At 39.5% G+C, this 20,250-nt stretch overlaps 1 protein-coding gene across 1 annotated transcript in view; it reads left to right on the forward strand.

The window, feature by feature from the left end:
* The window catches only part of GALNTL6 (polypeptide N-acetylgalactosaminyltransferase like 6), a 1,801,337-nt gene that overhangs the window by 596,068 nt on the left and 1,185,019 nt on the right, over positions 1-20,250 (forward strand). Inside the window, exon 3 of the mRNA XM_082264335.1 lies at positions 18,563-18,701. Within this exon, the coding sequence (XP_082120461.1) occupies positions 18,563-18,701 (139 nt within the window). The remainder of the gene's footprint in view (positions 1-18,562; positions 18,702-20,250) is intronic.

Raw genomic sequence — 20,250 nt, forward strand, 5'->3', positions numbered from 1 at the left:
GTGATTGGATAAATAGGTTTGTCCTCTTTTATATAGTTTTGGTAAATCTAAAGGAGATTGTACAGATATTGTAAAATCAGATTGCACAGTGTATGGCCACCTTTATACCTCTAACATAAACTAGTCATGCTTTTGGTGCCTTTAATTGGTAATGGCATGGCAAATGCTGAAGCAAACAGATTTTGCCATGTGAAAAAAATGAGTGATATACACAGCAAAACATGCAGTAAAAACCATGCAAACCGCAACACACCAAAATATCCTGTGAGCTACTTTGCCACGTGTAGGGCAGCCTATTGACAATAAAAAGACTCCAAAATAAAACAATGTGCTGCCACTTTAAGTGTAAGCAAAAATAAAACCAAAATCTACCAATAATTCATTGTATTGTCCACAATACAATATAGATCAAAATAAAAACAAACAGTGACACCCAGTGAAAATTTCAGTGTCTAAATTAAATTAACGTCCACAAATACATGCATCCAATTGGGATGTGATCCGTGCTGAATCTCTGCTATTATAATAATCTTCACACCACGTGTCAAACACCACTTCCCCATAAGATCTGCACTCACCACAACTTGTTGCCTTATGCCCCATACACACGTGCAGATTATCTGCAGACTTTCGTCTGCAGACTTACCTTTTCTATGTAGTGCAAGGGCCTGCCGGATTGCATACAAATTGAAAGTGTTTAGGTTTGACCTCATATTATATGGTTTTGGTAAGTCTGCACACAAAAGTCTGCAGATAATCTGCACGTGTGTATGGGGCATAAGGCTCCATTCACATATAGACGTCTTGGATCGCGAGCAGAATAGCCGTGATTCTGCCCACGATCCTGGGAAGCCTGTATGATTCCTTTGACTTGCAATGGCACTGCAAACGTGGCACGATTTAGCCACGATTGTCACCCAACAAATTGCAGTAAAATCATGCAAACAGAATCGCGGGATGCCTGTCGCCCCAAAAAAATACAAGAACTTCTTTTGGGCAACAGGCATCCCGCAATTTTGTTTGTGCGAATTTACCACAATTCGTTGGGCGACAATCGCAGGAAAATCATTCCGTGGGTGCCATTGCAAGTCACGGGATATGTATGGGCGTCCCGTGATTTGCAATGATTTGGGATCGTGGACAGAATTGCTCCGATTTTGCCCGTGATCTGAGACCCCTATACTTAATGTGAATGGAGCCTTACACTCTCGTGTTTGGCAATTGGGCAATGTACCCCTCAGGGTGGTGGATATTCCAATGGTGGTTCTCAATCATCTAGGTGATTCCATTTAACTCCCATGTCTCGACAGACTGGCTCCTTTTGCCATTCTCCGTCTTTACATGTAATTACTTGTTTTCCTTCAAGCTTATAATAATTTGCACACTTATATATTACAGAAGAGCCCGATTAATATGTCTTTTGTTTTATTTATGTGATATCTCCAAATTGCACTACTAGTGGTGTACCACAGGTTTGTCCAATTTCTGCAAACAATGACCACATAATCATCCAGCATGCATGAGTAGGGAACCCCACCATGTGTTGCCCGAAGATGCCTTAAAACCAGCCTATTGAAAGCCCATTGAAATCTTGGGCTGCTCTATGCGTGTTGTGACAAAAATTGGCTAAAAAAATGTGCACTCCTACTATGGTAGGTGTGAATGGCGCCCGAAAGTGACTTTGGTGTGTTTACACAAGAACAATGGGGCTTCATTCACATCTGTGTGTTTCCATACGCATAGAAAACCATGGCAGAAAATGTGCGCATTGGAAACATGCTGCAAATGTGTATCATACTTGCAGCACACACAAATGTTAATGGCACCCCAAGCATGGACCGCAAGCACACAGCAGCCATGTGACAAAGATGCTGTAAGCACACCAACAAGCATGGTAAAAAAAACCGCCACACTCCATTCTAAAGGAAGTTCCAAAGGTTCTCTGGGACGTTTGTCGTGCATAGGGCAGCACATTCAAATGAATGGGCTGTCCTTTGCGTAATGAATGGAAATGCTCCAAAACGCTCCCCCCTCCATAAAAAATGGCTGCAGAAACGTGAATTCCCGCTATGTGGAGATGTTAACAGGGCCTGACAGCTGGAAAAGGCTTCTATTTATTATAAAAAGGGAAATTCTGTCCGAAAAGGTGAACATAACCGGTAAAGTGCTTGCAGGTTTTTTTTTTTTTTACATTAATTTGGTATATACCGTAGATTGGTTTATAGTTTTATATAATTTGATGAACCGAGTGGTAAACTTGCACACCATTTCAGATCTTCTACATTCTGAAAGATAGGGTATGTGTGGTTGGTGGGGGGGGGGGAGGGGGGGGAGGTGATAAACATACCTTCAAGGCTGTAACTTGTGTTATATTGGTGCATGTTAATAATTGAAACTTTGCCCCCAACCACCTGAAGTTCAAAATGGAGCTAGCCCACTGTATTCAAAAGTTAAAAAGAAACTGACAAGGTGAGCCATTCCAAGACAAAGTATTTTTTTTTTCTTTTGTTTAAAAAGTCTCTTAGCATTGTTTTCATGTTTCCTTTTTATCCTGTGCATGTTCCCTATCCTTTAATGATGTTATTAGTGTAGAGCAAGCAGTATTTCTGTTCACATGATCCACTCTATGCGTGCTACAACAACCAAAGCACTGGATGTGTCTGAACATAGATGCGAGGAGAACAAAACGTAGCAATCCTAGAACAGGGAGTCTAAGAATAGCAAAAATAAAACCAAACTTGAATTTGAGAGAATAAACAAAGAAAGAGAGATCTAAAAGGTACAATATGCTTGTATTTAAAAGAGAAACAATCAAACAATACTGGAAAAAGCAAATCACCATATTCACCTAGGTGGATGCAGTATCAGTCTGATGCTGCATCTGTCTCCCCTTCCTCTACACTGAGGACTGAGCGATCAAAGATCGCTGATTGCTCAGTTCTCGGTCTTCACTGTTAGTCACCAGCTCTCTGCTCTGCTCCTCCTGCACTTACTGTAGCGCTGAGCTGTGAAGGGGGCAGGAGTGGCATGCTGAGAGGCTGCACCAGCTGTTGGTCAGAGATCTGGGTGGATCCTGATATTAAAGTTAGGATCTCTATAGGATATGGTCCGGATGAGTGACATCAGTCGATACCAGGCTTTAGCCTGAATACGAGTCGCAGGCATGCAGAACTAAGTGCACTCTTGTGATCTCCAGAAGAAATAAGAGTTTAGTGTCACTTTAAATTCATGAAGTGGTTCATACTAATAGAGAACAGCAAACCAGGCCCCCGGTGCAATGAAGAGAACCGAAACTTTTATAGAGTTGTTCATAAAGTGGATTAAACCATGAAAAACAGCAACTAGGTTTACTAATCTGTGCCAACATATAATCTGTAAAAGGTTAAGTGACATCTATATTCTAAAGTGTAACTGTAAATCATCACAAAAATATAAATGCCCTTTACTTTATAGCTTACCAGTTGACAAAGTGAAAACTCTCTGCAATATCCAACATTTTGTATTGGTGGACAGCAGACTATACTTTACTTCTGTTAATAGCTACATTACACTGGTACTCAGAGTCGACCTTTTAAGCCTGTTATTTTATGCCCCTTTACACATACAAAGGACGTCTTATGGCCCCAGGTAAAAGTTCCTTTTACACCAATGGTCAGTGGTGCTTTATGCTTCCTAATAAAAGTCAATTTAATTACAGTATTTAGTGTCACATTTGCTTGGATTGCACTTGCTTACAGACATACAGACACTCTTTTTAAATGTTATATACAGTATCACATACTGGATGATATTTCTGAATCATTAACAAAGTGAATTGAAAGCACTCTTTGAAGACTTATGGAGATATACAGGAGCTTGTACTTTCTTTTTAGATGATGATCTGCATTACATAGAAGCAACCACAGACACTTACATTTTGGTAATAAGCATTCACTGCCCTTTAAATAGATCCAATATTGTAGCCCATACATCCAACATTGCCCTCGATTAGTTTTCCTGAACATATGCTTACTGACAGGTAGTGTTGGGCGAACAGTTTGAGATGAGCAAAAGTTCAGCCTGAACATCGCCTGTTCAGAAAACAACCTAATTTTGCGGGGTGCTCGGCGGGATGTTTGCCTAGCGAGTGCCCCGCAATGCATGCTGCACAGTACATTCTAAGCCCTCATTGGGTTTAGCTTTGCCCAATCAGGGCACAGTGAATAACTGTTGATAAGGAGTGGGCTGGGAAACTGGCCGCTGTGTCCTTGATAAGTCATCACTTGTCAATGGGCTTCCCCACTGACAGCTGAATGAAAAAATAAACATTGCCAGTAATAGAAAAAAGTGATAAAAAAACAACACCCCCCCCCCCCCCAAATCCTTACCAGGCCTAGGCCCCACACCAAAATGCTTTTAAAAAACTGTGTGTTATCCACCTCAAAATCTGTACCAGACCCTTATCCAAGCATGCAGCCTGGCAGAACAGTAAAGGGGGGGGGGGGGGGGCAAGCTAGCACTATCCTCTCCTGAACCATACCAGGCCACATGCCCTCAGCATCGGGGGTCAATCAACAGTCACGACACCGACTGTGTTGCCGGACCCGAATAAAGAGAAAAAAAAACACAAAGTCTAACTGCCAAATGCCTGCTCTTTTTATGTGTCCAGTGGTGCAGCGGGGGCTGTGATTAATAATGGATCTACATTGGGGGACATTGATTTTTTTACTTTTTTAATACAGGAATTGTCAAAAACTGCCTCCTGTCTTTTTTTTTTTTACACTTTTTTGGTGAATGGGTGGGGGTACTCAGATTCTGATAAGCCCCCTGCTCACAGACCACCACAATCCCAGCCCAGGGATGTCGGAAAGAGGCCATTGTCCCCATCAACATAGGAGCAAGGTGCTTTCGGTTGGGGGGGCACCCCCAATGTTGAGGGCGTGTGGCCTGGTATGGTTCAGGAGGGTGTTTCTTGCTCGCCCCCCCCTTTCCTGACCTGCTGGGCTGCAAGCTCAGATAAGGGTCTGGTATGGATTTTAGGGGGGCCCCACACCATTTTTAAAAAAATATATGTATTGCTGGCAGTTTAAACGTCATTTTTTTATTCTTTAAAAATATAATTTTTGTTGCAGCAGGTTCTATACAGAGTACAGAAGGGCCACTTTACAGGCAGACTAAGGGGACCCCCCAGTAGACATGTGAAATTTGTTTTGGTCCGAATACAAATTCGGATGAATTTTTGGTTATGTAATAGTGTTATGAAACAAATGAAATAGTAGCAAATAGTAACAAAGTTAGTTGAAATCCGTTAAAATTAATTTTGTGTATTTATTTTCTAAAAAATTCCAACTTTTTAGAACAATTAGGATTTGGGTCAGTCGAAAAACAATCGACCGATCTGAATTTTGTTTGAAGAAATAGTTGGTTGTTAAGTAGCGGGCCAGGAAGCTGGATGCCTGTGTCATTAACAACCATGAGTCATCATCTGTCAGCGGGCTTCCCCACTGACAGATGAATGTAAAGAAAAGAATGCTGGCAATTGCTCGGCAATAGAAAAATGTTTAAAAAAGGCGTACACCGGTCTGTGACGTCAGAAGTGCAGGTGACCTAGACAGGTGGTCCCGCCTATTCCCTATAAAATAACTGCCAAATGGAGGAGTCTGCAGTAGGCATAGAGCCTCCATGCCGGCCAGTGCGATTTTTTTTTTCCGGGTCGGCGGGTGGCGTGATTGAAGACGGATCCCCTGTTTTTATTTTTTAATAAAGGATTTGTCAAAAACTGTCTCTGTGTTTTTAATATTTTTGACACTTTTTTAGTGAATGGGTAGGGGTACTATGTCCCCGATACCCATTCACATGGAGGGGTAGGATCTGGGGGCTCGCAGACCCCAACAACCACAGCTCAGGGCTGTTGGGAAGAGGCCCTTGTCCCTATCACCCACCCAACCCATGTTGAGCGCATGTGGCCTGGTATGATTCAGGAGAGGGGCACTAACTCGTCCCTTCTCTTTCCTGACCTGCCAGGCTGCATGCTTGGATAAGGGTGTGGTATGGATTTTGAGGGGATGCCTTTTTTTTATTTTTATTTTTTTCTATTGCCGAGCAATGCTGGCATTCTTTTCTTTACATTCACCGGTCAGTGGGGAAGTCACTGGCAGATGATGACTCACGGTTGTTAAGGACGCAAGTCGCTGGCTTCCCAGTCCGCTGCTTAACAACTAGCTATATCTTCATACAGAATTCGAATCGGTCGATAATTTTTCGACCTATCTGAATTTAAATCGTTCTGAAAAGTTGGAATTTGTTAAAAAATGAATAAATCAAAGGAATTTTAACAACAACTAAAAGAAATTTAATAAAAAAAACAAATCAAAAATAAACAGATTCCAAAACCAAATTGAACGAATTCCATAAAGAAACAAAATTAGTAACAAAACAAATCTATCCGAAACAATAGAAATCCTTCCGTTCTGCAAATGTCTACCCCCCCCCCAGGCACTATATTTATTTTCATTTTTTAAGTTTCACTTTACATTAAAATCAATGCTCCTGTAATATCTTTAAAAAAAATGTTTGCATTGATACATGTCCCCCAGGGCAGTACCCAAGCTCCCATACCGTTTTTACAGCCAATAACTTGCATATAAGCCTTCAAAATGGTGACTTTTGACTTTTCAAATTCGGGTCCCTTAGACTTCAAAGGGGTTTGGGTCCAAAAAGTTTGCGATGTTCGAGAGTTCTAGTGCAAACTGAACCAGTTGGTGTTTGGCCCAACTCTACTTAAATGTAGAACCTAAATGTTAAAACTGTATTATTGTAACTATATTATTGTTTCATTGCTACCATCAAGAGACACTGTGTGAAATTCCTTATTAGAAGCATAACTTCAGGTATCTGGAGCTCCCTTTTCCTCTTTGCCTTGAGCATACAAAGAATATGCTGTAATCCAGTAGTGTTACTCACTGTTCCCTGCAAACTCTATGGACTACAAAACACATAGGGTGGAAGAGAGGAAGATGTTATGAAGTTCTAATACATTGTTATTGTCAGGACCTGGATCACCTATTGGTTGCACTGTGCTTACCAAAGCGTTGGATGTTGCAGTTCCAGTGTCCACTAGCAGATGTCTCCCAACAGCCAGCAGATTTCAGTAACCAGTTTCCACTTGATACTGGCTGCTTGGAGGGTATTTAGCCCCACCTCTACTATTCTACTTTGCTTCAGTACTTTGCTTTGCTAACCAGATACTGCCTACCATTTATCCTGCTCCTAATCTTGCTCTTCCCTGCATCCTGCTGTCTTATATCTACTCCCTTATTCCTGATAGCAAGTCCTGGTTCCCCCTCCACATTGCACCTCTAGTTTAATCCTGTTTTTTTCTATGTCCCCCCTTTTGTATATATTGTATATAGTTTATTTGTTAGTAATGCATTTCGTCATATGGTTTGGGTTCACTTATCTTATCACATATGCTGTATTTTCTGTTTGCTGGTGTTTGGAGGGAATTTGGTTTCACTGTAAATAAATCTTAAATTAAATATATAGAGAGAGATTACTCTCATTGGGGTTAATTAAATATATACAGTCTGGTCTCAGTTTTTCTAAGTGTAGCCAAGCAAATCTAGCCACCCTTGCTGCTGATCCCTGACAGTTATGTAGTCCTAACACCCACCCTTTCCTAGGGTAACAATGCTGCTCTGTACAGTTATCACCCTAGGGCAAGAAGTGTGTTAATGGCAGGATTACAGTTAAAATAAAGGAAAAAGAAAAGTATGGAAAAGAAAACGAATGCAGCAATCACATCTAAGGACCAGTAAGAAGCAATACTATCAATTTCTGTTCTTGGGTTTAGATGCAGTTTGTGGACTGCAAAGCCAAACAGGTTAATAAGTAAATCAGATGGGCTAACAGAACTATAGGCAAATGCAATCAGCACAAAGAGTGAGAATCAATAGATGAATAAATATGCAGCTGCACACAAAAAGGTTAATCACCAAACCCAATACTAAAATAACAACATAAATACTGTATGTGCAGCGAAATAAACATAAGAACATTATTTTAAATACAATATGTATGAAAATGTATCAAATATAAAGAGAGAACAGATAAGCCCACTTGTCCCTACATGGGCGCCTAAACCCCGCCTACCTGCATCAGGCTGCATTCTCAGTAATTTTCACACGGCAGTGGGCAGCACAGACCTTGGCTAGCCCCTTGAGCTTGGGAGATGATAATATGTAATGATCTCCCCTCCCTATGACACCGGCTGGACAATATAAAAAAAACAGGCTATACGCGATGAAAGCGGATCAGTGGCTGGGGAGTTGCAATATCATTCTTATTGATTGAATATAAAGACAAGCGTATTAGACCTGCTGGTAACACAGAGGTCTAACTTTGAGGTAAGCGCAGTAGCTTGATAGGAGGTGAAGGTCTATCACCTGAAGTGGATCCTAGACTCATCATCCTCACTTTTCATTTGATCTCCTTCTCTATATGGGACTTTTGGGCTTATCTGTTCTCTCTTTTATATTTGATACAATTTCATACATATTGTATTTAAATTGACGTTCTTATGTTTATTGCGCTGCACATATTTATGTTGTTATTTTAGATGGGCTAACAGGAATCAGTAGTTTGAGAGGACTTATGGCAAGATAATTTGTTTTAAGGAATTAGCCTCCTATAATTTTGCAAAAATAGCAGGAACAGTGCCTGTGTGTTTGTACTGCCAGTCTGCTGACCATTACCACTGTTGTTAATAGCTTCCCACCTATCATGTAGGGCTTTTGTAATTTTGTTTAAAACACTTGGAGTAGCTATGACATTACCACCATTTTCTTTTTTTTTTTTATCTTATTGAGATCCGTTTAGTGGTTGACACTTTATTTCTAAAGGAAATGCACACTTTTGTTAGAGAAAACTACACAGGCAAAATTCAAACACTGGCAAATGAGCAATGATTACATTTAACCACTTCTGGACTGGAAGGTTTTACCCCCTTAACGACCAGGCCATTTTTTGTGTTACTTTAACTGACAATTGCATGGTCGTGCAAAGCTGTACCCAAATAAAATTGATGTTCTTTTTGTCCCACAAATAGAGCTTTCTTTTGGTGGTATTTGATCACCTCTGTGATTTTTATTTTTTGTGCTATAAACAAAAAAAGACCAACAATTCTGAAAAAAAAAACAATATATTTTTACTTTCTGCTATAAAACATTCCCAATAAAAAAAAATGTAGAAAATCACATTTTTTCATCATTTTAGACCAATATGCATTTAGCTACATATTTTGGAAAGAAAAATCCAAATAAGTGTATACTGATTGGTTTGCGCAAAAGGTATCGCATCTACAAACTAGGGGAAAGATTTATGTCATTTTTATTTATTTACTTTTTTAATAGTAATGGCGGCGATCAGCGATTTTTAGCGGGACTGAAACATTGTGGCGGATATATCAGACACCCAACTGATATTTTTTACACTTTTGGGGGGACCAGTGACATTACTACAGTAATCAGTGCTAAATGAATGCACTATTACTGTACTAATGACATCATTCCCACTCATGCGCGCGGGAGCCACCATTAACGGCACTGGGCTGTGAAGGAATGGCACGGGTGGCCGTTCCTTCAGAGCGCATGCGCCGATGATGTCATCGGCTGCATGCACTGTAAATATTTCCTAAACGGTGCATGTTTAGGAGATATTTATAGCACCTTTGGGTAAGCCTTAATATAGGCTTACCTAATGGTAAAAGTCTTTAACGTTGGTTTACAACCACTTTAAACAATCTGCCCGATTCAGAACAGCAAGTTTAAAGTAATAGCTTAGACCTTAAATAATCCTCAGATATCCTGTATAAATGAATTAACTGCACATTATAAATCACTGATTAGCCAGTGAGTAAGTGGAAAGAATGTAACTTTTAGGAAATCTTTAATATCTCCAGTCACTTTTTGTGGACATCCAAATACTCCTGTATACATCTGACATACTTAGGGCCATAGCTGGGTAAGTTTCTATGAGTCTTTTCTTTATCTACATAAAGATGATCACTTTTCAGTAGGGTTTACAAAATTCAGATTTGGTCACAAGATATGAATACATTTAGGGAAAACAGCAGCATGGCAGCAACTTCAAATAAATACTCTGAAGATCTTATGAGTACAATTTGCTAAGAGAGGATGTTTGCCTTACCCTATTTCACTTTCACAAAATAAGATAAATTTTATGGTCTGTAGGGGAAATTAAACTTGGCAGGCTTACCACTGCATAGCTCAAAAGTACACGACACAGCCAATTTAACACAGAGAAACCAGCTTTTTAGCATTTTGAAATCTTTAGCAGTGTAATTCCTCCTGCAAGCCTACAGCAAAAGAAACTGGAACACAAATAACTAGCATTAATTTTACTTATTAAGGGATATCTTCCATATAGTCTCTGCCAGCTCAGGCAAAACAAGTCTATTGCAATGCCGTATAAGTAACTCCCTCAACTGCCAAAAGAAGGGTGACCCACTCACACATAGTATGTAACCATATTATTCAACCTGTACAATATAGAGTTGTTAGGATAATTTTTATCAAAATCACAAATTTCATTTGCAATAAGAAATAATAGATAACTTTTTTCTACAGCACCAGCTATAAGAAAAAGTTATGTCACAAAACGAAGGACCACATTTTAGTTATCTAGGATCCAATTATATGTACCTTCACTTATATAGTACAATGTGATAGACTTTAAAAACAGCTGGGTTTAAAAATGCTAATAGAAACTGTTTGACCTAAAAGCTCTTGATTCTTTGGAAGGCTGTAAAAATCTAATATCAAATAAATTTGGCAATATTGTTTGGGCATAAAAGTAGGTAGACACGATACAAGCAACAGAATACACAATACAAGCAACTAAATACTCTGCTGTATGTTTTTTTATAAAGACTTTTTAAAAAGAATGGGGGGGCAGAACATGGGGAACCCTTATCCCCTTAACATTAGAGACCGGATGCCTTGCAGGTGCCCCCCCCCCCTTCCATTGCAAAGGTACCCTCCCAATGTTGAAGGCATGTGGCCTGGGATCTGATTCAGTAGGAGGGGCTCTCACCTCCCTTTCTTGGCCACCCGGGGCAGCATGCCTGGATAAGGGTATTTTATGAACTTTTATGGGGATCCACAGTATTTTTTGGGGGGTTACTCAAAACCGTGTACTGTCCATTTAAGAAACAAACAAACAGAATGGGTTCCACATAAAAATTCATAAAATACCTTTAAGTAGGCATGAAGCATTGATAGCCAGAAAAGGGAGGACTGCAAGCCTGCACCCCTCATCTGAGCTATACCAGGCCTCATGTCTTTAGTAGGGATGATCGAACGGTTCGGGTCGACCATCGGTTCGGCCCGAACATTGGGTGTTCGAGGTTCGGCCGAATTTAGAACTTTTTGCCCAGAAAGTTCGGAATTCGGCAACCAGAACCGCCCAAAATGCAATGCTTCAGGAAATGGGCTTTAAAAGCCCGTGATTGGACCAGAACCATTAGCAAAAGCCAATTGAGGGGGCAGGAGAATGCTAGGAATGTGATTGGAGTGACTAGGGGGTCCCTAGACCAATCATTAGTGAATACGCCCCCCAGTATATAAGATCGCCCCCGCTATATTCCTAGCATTGTTATACTGGACATGGAAGAGAGTGGAAGCAGTTCTGTTAATTTTACTTCAAAAGTGTAATTTAGCTATTTATTAGTGAGAGGAAAGGGATATCTAGTGTAGTTAGAGTGCTCCTTTACACTTAAGTTAGCTTCAAAAATTTAGTTTCTGTAGGGAAAGTATGAAGTGTCAGGGGACCGTAGTGTAGTGTAGGGTTAACTGACAGTGACTGCTATGGCAGGGTGACAAAACCCTTCCATAGCAGGGTGACCGCTATAGAGAAATGATCATTTCTCTGAATAGCTTCGGGACACCCTTATGGCTTCTCACCAGCCAAGCATTTTTTATGCTTCAGGGGCTGCCACTGTCAGTGCTTTTTTGAGGACATGTTTGATGTCAGACATGACATCTGAATATGTGTATAGGGGATATATATACACATATATGTGTATATATACCCCTAGACATATATAGGTGTGATAGTAGCAGAAATAAATGCTTGCGCTAATGAAATCATTTACAGTAATATATTTCTGCTACTATCACACCTATATATGTCTAGGTGTGTATATAAATATATGTATGTGTGTATATATACCACTATACACAAGTTCAGATGTTTTGCCTGCCTCAAAAGAACCCAAAAAAATGCCAAAAAAACGCTAGCGTCAAAAAAAAAAAATGCCCAGGTGTGTTTTTGCTGGCATTTTTTGGGGGGTTTTGGAGGCAGGCAAAACATCAGAACTTGTGCACAGTACCACTATACACAAGTTCAGATGTTTTTCCTGACTGCAAAGAACCCCAAAAAATGCCTGCTATTAAACCGGGAGAGAAGCTAACTACCTGTCCTGAAAGAAAGTGTTCTAATACAAACGATCTTTTTTTTCTGGTTCTGGACATGCTACAGAGCTGAAACTTCACATGCACACCTGTTAGACCCCCCCCAGATATACGAAATCCAAAGTAAAAATCAAAAAATCTCTTTTTTTTTTTTCAATAATTGGCTTTTTTATCAAAATGACAATTTTTAAGAACTTTTTTTTGTGTGATTTTGTGTCTGGGGGGTGTACCTGTGAAGTTTCAGCTCTGTAGCATGTCCAGAACCAGAAAAAAAAAGATCATATAGGTGTTAAAGGAGGGTCCCACATCCCTGTTCTACTGAAAAATTATCTTTTTTTTTTCATGGTTCTGGACATGCTATAGAGCTGAAACTTCGCATGCACACCCTTTAGACCCCCCAGATACTAAATCCAAAGTCAAAATCAAAAAATCTCTTTTTTTTTAAATTTTTTCAATAATTGGCTTTTTTATCAAAAATGACAATTTTTAAGAACTTTTTTTGTGTGATTAATAGTTAATGGGGCATGACCCAGAACCCTTGGCACTTTTTAGGGGTGTTTATTGGGTTTTCGGGCTTAAAAATTGTGTTTTTTGATTACCGAAGTTCGGGTCCCATTGATTTCAATGGGGTTCTGAAATCCGGGCCGAACTTTCGGGAAGTTCAGATGTTCTGGCCGAACCAAACTTTTCAAAAGTTCGATCATCCTTAGTCTTTAGCATTAAGAAGGTAACTTGCAAGAAGGGCAGGAAAGCAGGTACTTTTTCCCAATGTTTAGGGGACAAGGGCCTCATCCCCACAGCCTGTCTCCAAAAGGGATGAGTTGGATTGTGTAATCTAGAAATTCTCTTTAAAACACTGTAAAGGGTCCCCCAGATATCTTTCCACAATAAACAGTTACTTATTTTCAAAAAATGTTGAAAGTAAGTAAAAAGTCAGACACCATAAAAAAGTCCTTTAGTAAAAAAAATGAATTGAAAAAAATAAACAATGTCCCCTGATGTGAATTGTGAATATACAGTAACTTTACATACAGCACATGCAGCACTGCTTGTGAAAAAACAAACAATTGCATTTCTAGCTACTGGCTAGCATAGGTCATTTAGTAAAATGGTGGATCATGTTCACTTTCAAGGTTTATTTTCATGTATCTATGTGAATGAGGGTAAACAAAGTAAAAAAAAAAAAAAAAAAAAAACAGGATTTTTGCCAGCACATGATAAAAATAGTAAAGCCAGCATAACTTCACCTTATTCACTAAGCTAAGTGAATTTTTGAGTGTGTTCAAAAATCCTGTTTTCATCATTTTTCTTGGATAGGATTGGGTGTTCTTTGCAAAGGGAATTTTCATTTCATGTCACATCATTCACAAAGTTAAATAAAAATGAATTAGGCAAAGTGGAAATTCACTTTGAAAGTGAACATACGCTAGTTTTTTTTTAGTAAACCAGGGTCACCGAATGATTAATAACCATTTAGAATAATAAAGAGGCACAATGGGGCTAATTTACTAAAGGAAGAGAGCAGGCTTTCTCAACCTTTTTACCCTAGTGAAACCCCTGACAAATAGTTTGAGATCTCGAGGAACCCCTGAAAAAATGTGCACATCTACTGCTCATAAAATATTGGTGTGATCAGTGAGCTGTTGATATAACAACAATGCTTTTTTAAAAATAGCATTAAATAATGGAATTAATATTAAAATGTACCTATTTATTGTGAAACTTGTGCTTGCTTTTTCTCCACATATGCTCAGTTCTGGGTTAATCTTAAGATAAACAGTTTACAGAGGGGCAGCAGCATAAGATACAGGGGGTAAGGAGGGCACAGTACCTGGGGAAAGGAGGGCATATTACATGGGGGGCAACAGAAAACAATACATGGGGGGGGCAGCAGGGCAGATTACATAGGAGCAGGGCACATTGCGGTGAAGCAGTGCACATTACGTGGGAACAGAGAACATTCCATGGGAACAAGATACATTACATGAGAGAAGGACACAGGGCATATTATGTGGGAGCAGAACTCATTAAATGAGAGCAGCCCACATTATGTGGGCACGGGCACATTACATGGGAATAGGGCCCATTGGGGTTGATTTACTAAAGGCAAATAGACTGTGCAATTTGCAAAGTGCAGTTGCTCCAGAGCTTAGTAAATGAGCAGAAGCTTTGCTGACTACCATCATCCAATCATGTGCAAGCAAAAATGCAATTTTTTCCCCTTGCACACGATTGGGTATTCTTTGCAAAGTGAAGCGTTACCTCATTTACTAAGCTCTAGAGCAACTGCACTTGCAGAGGGCAACTTCACTTTGCAAAGTGTGCAGTCTGTTTGCCTTTAGTAGGTCAACCCCATTACATAAGAGAAGGACACATTACATGGGAGCAAGGCACATTACATGTTGGAGCAGGACACATTATGTTGGAGAATTGCACATTACATGAGAGAGGGGAACATTGTGTGGGAGCAGGGCATATTACATGGAAGCAGGGTTTATTACATAGGAGAAGGGCACATTACTTAAGAGCAGGGCACATTATGAGAAATCAAGGCACATTACCTACCTTCAAACTAAGGAAAGTATGTATGGACCATAAGGTGAGTACCTGGATAGAGAACTGGCTCCAGGGGAGAGTCCAGAGGGTGGTGATTAATGGGGAGTACTCAGATTGGGCGGGTGTAGAAAGTGGGGTCCCCCTGGGTTCTGTCCTTGGACCAATCCTGTTTAATTTATTCATAAATGATCTAGAGGAGGGGATATCTAGTACAATCTCAGTATTTGCAGATAATACTAAACGAAGTATGCCAATATCTTCTATGCAGGATGTGGAAACCTTACAAGCGGACCTGAACAAAATAATGGGGTGGGCAACTACATGGCAGATGAGGTTTAATGTTGAAAAATGTAAAGTAATGCACTTGGGTGCCAGAAACCAGAAAGCAAGCTACTCACTAGGGGGGGAACCTCTGGGTGAGTCTAGGATGGAAAAGGACCTGGGGGTACTGGTAGACCACAGGCTTGGCAGTGGCATGCAATGCCAAGCCGCTGCAAGCAAAACCAACAGAATATTGGGATGCATAAAAAAGGGGATTCACTCCAGAAATAAAGAGATTATTCCCCCACTCTACAAAACTCTGGTCCGGCCACATCTGGAGTATGCTGTCCAGTTCTGGGCACCGGTCCTCAGGAAGGATGTGCTGGAACTGGAAAGAGTCCAGAGAAGGGCAACAAAAATAATTAGGGGAATGGAGGACATCAGCTATGAGGAAAAACTACAAGCACTGAACTTATTCTCTCTGGAGAAGAGACGATTGAGGGGGGATATGATATCAATGTACAAATACTGTACTGGCGACCTTAGCATAAGGAACAAACTATTCAGAGAAAGGGAATACAATAAGACACGTGGCCACTCACTAAAACTAGAGGAAAGGCGGTTTAACCTTAAAGTACGTAAGGGGTTCTTCACTGTAAGAGCGGTAAGGATGTGGAATTCTCTTTCACAAGCAGTGGTATCAGCAGGGAACATCGATAGTTTCAAAAAACTATTAGATGGGCACCTTAAAGACCACAACATACAGGGGTATACAATGTATGGTTAGCAGCAAACACACGCGCACATCATAGGTTGAACTGGATGGACTGATGTCTTTTTTCAACCTCACTAACTATGTAACTATGTAACTATGTAATTACATGGTAGCAAGACACATTACATTAGAGCAAGGCACATAACATGGGAACAGAGCACATTACATGAGAGCAGGGTACATTACATGTAGAACATTATGGGGCACACAGCAGGGCACATTATAGAGCACACAGCAGGGCACATTATATAGGGCACAACATGAGGTACACATCAAGGCACATTAAATGGGTCATGTTATGGGCCATACAGCGGGGCATATTATCGGGCACACAGCACAGTACATTATGTAGGTTATATTATAGTACAGTTTTCCTTCATATGAAGAGCATGACAAGGAAGCAGCTTTGATCAGACCTCTTGTGGCATGTTGTTCCCTGTTGGCCCCTCCTCCCCTCCTGTCCACCCCTGATGATGTCACAGACACACATTAAGACAATTTTACTCCTTAAACAAAACCATTTAGTTACCGCATGGTAAAACCCATTTGAAAAACAAAAGCATCCCTTCTAAGCCAATTGGTTACATTGGATGTATTTTAGATCATGTCATGGCATATCCTTACCTGCTTCACTTCATTAGAATCTGCTACAGGCTATCGCAATCATTTCTTCAAACTGCTAAGTGTGAGAGTCTGCTTGCTATATATGCATGATCAAGTGTTATGGAAATAAAAAATCTCAATCTCAGAAACCTCCCAGACACAAAACGAAGCAAGTAAAAAGTAACTGACATAGGGGATTCCTTTTTCAGAAAACATGTTAGTTCCTATACATTACGTGTCATTTTCTAGATGACTGGGGTTCATTTTAAAGATAAAGCTCTCCCAACAGCCTCTTCAGCTGATACATCTCCTGCTTCTCCTCAGCCTGGCCAAGTGCCCCCCCCCCCCCCATGTAATGGCACACAGTGTTATCCATCCAGGTTTTTCATAGTGCTTGTCCAGGGAGTCTGTATATAGTTTATCACTGTTCACATCAGAGATGCATACACCATCCATGGAATTGTTCTTAAATACATTTTTTACCATTTGACTGTTTACACAGTGTCCACTGATATGGGTTCTATGGCTTCACAACATTTCCCATTATCCAGTGGGTCACGGCTTTTTTGTGGTGATTGTTGTTTTGACTGTATGCTTCCAGCACCTTTTCTGGTGCAGTATTTCCACACAGCTGCTTTATGACCCCAGAGTGGAAATTGCTCAATATCAATATAGAGAGAGTGCAAGTCCTTTTCTTTTAGCGACAGACTTTTTTGCTCTCACGGGGGTTCAAATGTATCACCTAAATATTTCCTTGAGGATATCCTGAGGTCTCCTCTTATAAAGGGGGGTTACAGATATACAGTAAGTCCCCCCACAAACTCCTACATTTCTTTTGGGTGACAGGAACCTTTGCTGACCTCCATTGCAAGGTACAACCCTAGGGTTGAAAGGCACATGGCCTGGTATGGCATAGGAAGGAGGATTGCATGCTCCCTGCCCTCCCTTTCCTGACCACCTAAGCTGCAGGTCTGGATAATAGTCTGGTAGGAATTTTATAAGGAAACCTATCCTTTTTTTGTAAATGTCAGTTTTAACAGACTATATTGCACTGTTTTGAAAATTCATGTGCAACATTAAGGCACCCCCTAAGCAAGTTATTCAGGCTTTGATTATTTTCAGTATTGCCCTTTAAGCCTTTTTTTTGCATTGCTATGTGACTGTTATGTCATTATTGAGCTACCCATGTCCTTTTTTAATAATATCTTGCAATTTAGCTTTAAAAAAAGAGTTTAAAAAGTTGTAAGATTCCCCACTCATTGACTTTAATAGGGTTCGTTGCTCGGTTCAGGGTGTGTGGACGTCAAGCTGGATTTGCTGAACCTTGTACAAACTTTGCTTGATTTCTTCATTACTAATTCACATGCATTTTGTGTACCTGGTTGACAGGAACTAAATGTATATCGTTTGTATTAACCTTACTATTTAAATGACCATGATTTTGAGTCTGTGCAGGTTAAGGGCAATGATAGAATGGTTCTGTCTCCTATAAAAACTTCAGAAATCTGGCTGCAGTGTATTACACAAACCTAAAATTAAAAAAAAAAATAATGTGGATTAACCAACTTTACTTGTATAGCATCGTACTTTAAGGTAAATAAATGTCACACTGAATAGTAAACCTGGATGATTATTTGATGCATAAATCATATGGCTTACTGTGTTGCTGGGTTAACTGTTTTGCAAACATAAAAACTACTTTAACTGCAAGTCCCTGGGTCATTTATGAAATTCCATGTCAAACGTCATAGATGTGCATGCATTTCATTTGAATAATTTTAACATACTAATGTAGAGGAGAACCACAGGCATTGCATAAGAATTGGATATATAGGATAATCTGGCTAATGCTCTTATTTCCTAAAGGAAATTTATCATTTTTCATTTTCCCTTTCAGGCAAAGGTGAACATGGGAAGCCATATCCTGTCAGTGAACTGGACCAAGATGACACGGCTTATAGAGAAAATGGCTTTAATATATATGTTAGCAACAACATCGCCTTGGAGAGATCCTTGCCTGACATACGACATCCTAAGTAAGATGACAATTTAATCACAATAACCATTCCATATATATATATATATGTATATATATATATATATATATATATATATATATATATATATATATATATATATATATATATATATATATATATATATAATTTCATCAATTCATTCAGAAATTATGCCACTGATGTAGCGGTTTGCAGACAGAGGCTTTAAAAGCAATATAAATCTCTGCTTCCTAAATAAACATGTGTTATTAAAAAATATAGGTCCTTTGTATTGTCTCATTATGTAAAATGTCTCTCTTTAACTGATTGAATAACTCTTTTGCAGCCCAACAAAACATGTAAATGAAACTTAAATTGCTTAATAAATTGATGTTTTTTTTTTTTTTATGTACAGAAACATACATAATATATCAATAACGAAAATTAATAAATGTTTTCTTAATATTGTGATTATGCAAATAATGCTATTTACTAGATAATGCACAGCTAGATTGGTGTATAGTATGACTAATAAATTATAAGATTATATCATAGCCTTTTGCAGCTAAGCTTAAGTAGAATTGTTGTCTTCCCCTCTATTAATTACAGGCCAAATCTGGGCCAGATTTGGGCATAAAAGTAAAGTAGAATTAGAAATAATGACAGATGTAGCAGGTTAGGGAAAGACTATTGTTTGCCTCGTGTGTTTTGAAAACCATAAGCTCTAAATTTCACAAAAGTTAAATTTTCCTTACAAAGTTATTTACCGGCCTCAGTGGACATATGTTTATTTTTATTTTCAGCTATTGGCCATTGTATAACCTTCCCTGTTTTTGACTGAATTAAAAATCTTTTTTTTTCACTGTCAGTCAAATTTAAACCGATAACACTGACTTCTCTACTACTAGTAAAAAGACATTTAAAAAGAAAGAATGGTTACAGAACTGTTCTTGCTGGGTGGGAATTACAGTATCTCACAAAAGTGAGTACTACCCCCCACATTTTTGTAAATATTTTATTATATTTTTTTATGTGACAACACTGAAGAAATTACACTTTGCTACAATGTAAAGTAGTGAGTGTACAGGTTGCATAACAGTACACTGTTAACTTATCACACACCCATCAATGTATAAACCTCTGGCAACAAAAGTGAGTACACCCCTAAGTGAAAATGTCCAAATTGGGTCCAATTAGCCATTTTTCCTCCCCAGTGTCATGTGACTCGTTAATGTTACAAGGTCCCAGGTGTGAATGGGGAGCAGGTGTGGTAAATTTGGTGTTATCGCTCTCACTCTCTCATACTGGTCACTGGAAGTTCAACATGGCACCTCATGGCAAAGAACTCTCTGAGGATCTGAAAAAAGAATTGTTGCTCTACGTAAAGATGGCCTAGGCTATAAGAAGATTGCCAAGACCCTGAAACTGAGCAGTAGCAGGGTGGCCAAGACCATACAGCGGTTTAACAGGACAAGTTCCACTCAGAACTGGCCTCACCATGGTTGACCAAAGAAGTGGAGTGCACATACTTAGCATCATATCCAGAGGTTGTCTTTTGGAAATAGATGTATGAATGTTGCCAGCATTT

This window comes from Pelophylax lessonae, assembly GCF_965119305.1.
Source record: "Pelophylax lessonae genome assembly, chromosome: 1".
Lineage (NCBI taxonomy): Eukaryota > Metazoa > Chordata > Amphibia > Anura > Ranidae > Pelophylax > Pelophylax lessonae.